The following is a 4,908-nucleotide window of genomic DNA, read 5'->3' as shown; positions in this document are numbered from 1 at the left end:
GTATTTACCATGGAAGCAATTACGTTCAGAACGTAAGGTCCAGCTAATTATCGTCGTGTCTTCTATCTTCAACATCTTAGTAAAAAGTCGTCTCGATGATGAAACAGCTTCGGAAGTGTGAGGGCCCACAACATAGATCAGCAGTGACACCTTGTGGCGATGTAAAGTATTCAAGCGTGGACCTCTCCACCATTATGTCAGCTTGAACCCAAATACGCAACGACTGAGCCTTCTGTAGAACTACCTTATAATTTCTGGTTTACACAGTTTTAATCTAACCAGTAGGCTATCTGCAGGTTATTAAGTCAAGCTCTCCCAGTCATGATGACTCAAACTTGTACTTGTACTTGTTGTTGTTGTTGTGTTTTTTTTTTGTATTCAACACAGCCAACACAGGTAGACTAATGCCATCGAATTTGTATTTTGATTCCGTTGGTTGGTAGTCCAGAACACTGTATTGATACCATTACGTATCTTATCAATACAAAAACAGTAAAGTCACACACGTATTCAGCTCTTTGTGGCGGAGGCAGTGGCCGAACACCAAAACACCAAAACACCAAACCAAAGCGATTTACTGTCAGATGTCATAGTATAAAAACAAATGCTCTCAGTGGTCAGAAAAGGCCCAGCCTACTTGGTGGGTGGGCATTCCTCGTAGGCTTCCGTACACAATAGATTTCAAAATAAAAGGATTATTTCACAAGGACTGAAATAAAGCAAGTTAAATATAGCCTGTTTGTCAACATTTAATATATGCCCTGTATTTCTACTTGCATAGAAAGGGCATTTTAGGTGAGGCGGTAGGTGTAGCCTAACTATTGAAATTAAAAGTTTAAACGTCCCCAGTAGCCTAATTGTTTACAGACACATGTACAAATCTATAAAACTCCTTGCACGTTGTCAATGTAATACGAGGTTACGCATACAATGTTAAGCTTAATAATCATTAAGCTATTTTGAATTGTATTCTATAAATCCACCGTCCCGCAAAAGAAACGTTCGGTCTGCCTACGTCCATCATATTTTTTTTTATAATCTAAGGACTCTTATTCTGAATATACTGTCAGATTTCATAACCTCAGAGTCTAGGCTTTAGATGGCTTCACACGCAGCCCGCAATTAATTCTCTTACCTAGACGCCTTGTTCCACCAAGGCTGGTTTTGCGCAAGGATACTGAAAATGAAGCCGTTTGTCACTGCTACATTGTTATTGTCAGTGGCAGCTGCGTACTATATTTACCTTCCACTACCTAATACTGTATGCGAGCCATGGAAATTAATGATTCTGGATGCCGTTTTCCGTAGTTTCATGCATATGGTAAGCCACTGCTTCATTGACATCAGAAGCTCAGTCAATTTCTCTCTGCCACTCTTTACTATCTGTGTGATTGTACAGCGGGGATTTTCAAAAAAACAGCCATCAAGAGCTTTGTGCTAGATTGATGAGTAGTTATGTCTGTGTTTACCATTATCACACTTTTGATGTAGTGGCACATGGAACCTTGTTACTCATTTCCTTGCCTGTTGCAGGCCTAGTGCCCTTTTTTGTATGCTACTTCAAGAAAAGTAGTCTGTAACAATTGTGTCAAGTCTTGTCCTTGCACTACGATCGTTTTGTGACACAGCCCTTACGTTTTCTTTAATGAGCAATGTTGTTCCATACACCGGTCACTTAACTCCAAGTATTCAATGATTGCTGTCCTAGTTAATACATGTTGCCAAATCACTTCAGCGCTTCTACCAAAACCGTCAGTTACAGTCGGCCTACCCCGGCAGGTGGTTGTGTATAATCTTTTCGTTGTCAGGTGTTGTGTGTTATTCCCCAAAGTAAGAATATGTTATTTCGGCTTACTCGATTGCAACTTGTGTGTATAAAGTGCTTAATACAATGTAGTCAGACATTTCCTGAAAAGTATCCAATAACGCCATTGGTTTGGATTATGGTATGATTACAGTATCTTTGGTCTTCTTGTTACACAGGGGGACTTGGCTCACGATCTCGGCCTCAGCCACCCCATCCATGTAATTAATTACATTGTGTCAAAAGTGGAGGTGACGGGTCCACAGTCCAGTAAGACGGTGCAGGTGACTGACACCTCCTTTGCTGGTGTGCAAGCTCGTGTGTTTGAACCGACCACACAAGAGAAGGAGCACCATCTCAAGAGGGGTGTTGTTTACTTTCACGGAGGTGGATGGGCCATGGGCAGTGGACGTGAGTAGAGTGTATGAATGCGCGTGTGTACGTGTGTGTGTTCTTGTTCTGAATTAAAACGACTGGATAATAATAATAACACCAAAAACCATGGGTGTCACAATGGCAGTCCTGCTAACAAAACGTTACACCCATTCTTCTCAAAGCTCAACCATTTTAACTACTCAGCAAGCTGTCACGACTTTTTGTTATAAGTAGACTTACTCACAAGACCTGTTGACTGGTTGTTACCCATTTCTAATACCTGACTCCTATTTTGAAAGGGATGCGCTCATATGACTTGCTGTGCCGGAACATGGCAGAGGAACTGGATGCAGTCATTGTGTCTGTTGAGTAAGTATTAAGAAAGCTATCATGATATGAGTGACACTACATTTTAAACCATAGTGTGCAGATTGTGGAAGTTTTCATACATAATCACCTCAACAAAAAAATGTGTGTTATCTGTGTACCTTTGTTCTGAACAATTCTTCTGTATATGTTTGTCCTATGAGGATGTGGGGCACCGTGGGTACTCATTGTTCTTGCTGCTTCTGGGAATGTCTGGATGCGATGTACAGTGTGCTAATTCTGTTGCCGCATTGAATATACTTTGTGTTTTCTTCCTCGTCATTGTTAGCTACAGCCTGGCCCCAGAAGCACATTTCCCTCAGCCGTATTATGATGCTCTAAAGGCGGCTACGTTCTTCCTGAGACCCGAGGTTCTGGTGCAGTACTCTGTGGACCCGAAGAGGGTTGCTATTTCAGGTGACAGTTCCGGGGGGAACCTGGCGGCTGCTGTGGTCCAACAGGTTGGTAAAATAAGGGAGTTGGTGCATTTGGCAGTGATAGTTGATACTGTCATTATACAAATGTTTACCTTGTGTGTATGCTGTAGGCTCAGTAATGGATCTCTCAGTCCTCTTCTCTCCTTCTGAAACAGATGGCAGCTGAAAACAAAACCTCCACCAAATTCAAGGTCCAGGCCCTGATTTACCCTGTGCTCCAAGCTCTGGACTTCAACACGCCATCCTATCAGCAGAATGGAAACACCCCCATCCTGTATCGCTCCGTCATGGCCCGCTACTGGCTTGAGTATCTGAACGGCAACACCAGCCTGGTTCCTCTCCTGCTGGCCAACAACCACACAGCCCTGGACCAGACTGGGGTACCGGAGGCAGCCAGGGCTAAGGTGGACTGGACCCGTCTGCTCCCTCAGGCCTTCCAGAAGGACTTCCAGCGGGTGTCTCCAGCCCAGGGCAGTGCACAGGTAGTGGAGGAGCTGCCGGCACTCCTGGATGTCAGGGCTGCACCACTGCTGGCGGACGAGGAGGTGCTGAGGGCAGTGCCGCCTGCTTACATCATGACGTGCGAGCACGACGTGCTAAGAGACGACGGCCTGATGTACGCACAGCGATTGGAGGAGGCAGGTGTCGCTGTCACAAGGGACCACTACGAGGATGGTTTCCATGGATGCATGGTGTTCTCCTTCTGGCCAGCCAAGTTCACTGTGGGAACGCGCAGCATGTGGAACTACATCCGCTGGCTGGAGGAGCATCTTTAAGAGGCCAGAGAAAGCTGGTTCAATAGAGAAAGATGTGTCATTCCATGCCATATTAACTGGACTTGAAATTGACCATTTGTGACACAGCTTGTATTATAGGACAACCACTACTTGTAACCTTTCAAATAAGGTTTAAGGCACTGGATTTAAATCATAGTGTTACATTTTAATGAAATGTATTTATTTGTCAGTGCAATATTTCTATGCAAGCCATTATTTTAGTCACTGGGTGCCTTGTTTTGTGATTTGGATCAGTGAACTGTTGGAGCAAGCCAGACCAATTATTTGGCAATGTGTGCTCTCCACTTTTCTTTAATACTCCCAAATGCACAAAGCACAAAGCCAAAGCCAAATATGATACATCACAAAGCTTTTATTAGAATGTATGTCTGTGAGACCACTGTATTAACAGTATATCATCACCAAATAACTACTGTCATTGTAGAATAATGTGAAAAATTGGACAGGACAATACACCATGTACAAGAAACACAGGGATTTTAAATGAATGTTGCTGTATCTGTGTTGGGTACCTTAGAAATCCTACATTACTTGAAAGATGTATTTGGGATAACCACTATGAAAGAAACAATCACTTCTCACTTCAGTTTAAGAGTCAACAAGCTGCCATATTATTAGATTGTAATATGTTTGATACTGGGTAATGCCAAAACTGGCACCTGCGCCAATAACAAAGCTATTTGTCAGCAACATTTGTATATTTTTCTATTGACAAACTGAGAACGTGAGTTATATCTTTATATTATATTTTCAACAAAGACTTTTAACAAAGGCAATGGGGGAAAAAAACAGTAAGTATATGGGACCTATTTAAAATCTATTTTAAAAGATTATATATTACTGTTCTAATATATGGTGTATGTTTTTGTTTACCCGTTTCATCTTGATCTTTAAATCCAGTTATAATCTTAATCTGACCTAACCCTTCCCAAGCTCCACAGTGATCTACTGATATAACTACAACACAAAGTCCAGTTCATTAAGAGATCAGTATGATCTGTTCACAGCAACATGCTTCATTCAGCTACCTAGCCGCATAGGCTGGAGCTGTGCCTGGGAGGTTTGCTTCCGCAGTATTAAACAGGAGGTTTCGGAGAGGCCCACGGGTGGAGATAAGCACTAAGGAATG

The 4,908-nt window shown here is 42.6% G+C and overlaps 1 protein-coding gene across 1 annotated transcript; it reads left to right on the top strand.

Annotated features, from left to right (window-relative positions):
• Positions 1-1,183: 1,183 nt before the first annotated feature.
• LOC308378422 (neutral cholesterol ester hydrolase 1-like) lies at positions 1,184-4,381 on the top strand (the record flags this gene model as incomplete). The annotated part of the gene is made up of 5 exons (XM_080855329.1): positions 1,184-1,321; positions 1,984-2,215; positions 2,479-2,548; positions 2,835-3,006; positions 3,138-4,381. The coding sequence occupies 5 exons, from the start codon at positions 1,184-1,186 to the stop codon at positions 3,756-3,758; spliced, it is 1,233 nt and encodes a 410-aa protein (XP_080711455.1). The 3' UTR covers positions 3,759-4,381.
• Positions 4,382-4,908: the final 527 nt, after the last annotated feature.

The sequence above is a fragment of the Sprattus sprattus genome, assembly GCF_963457725.1.
Source record: "Sprattus sprattus genome assembly, chromosome: 17".
Classification (NCBI taxonomy): Eukaryota; Metazoa; Chordata; class Actinopteri; order Clupeiformes; family Clupeidae; genus Sprattus; species Sprattus sprattus.
This window is presented reverse-complemented; position numbering and strand designations above follow the sequence as displayed.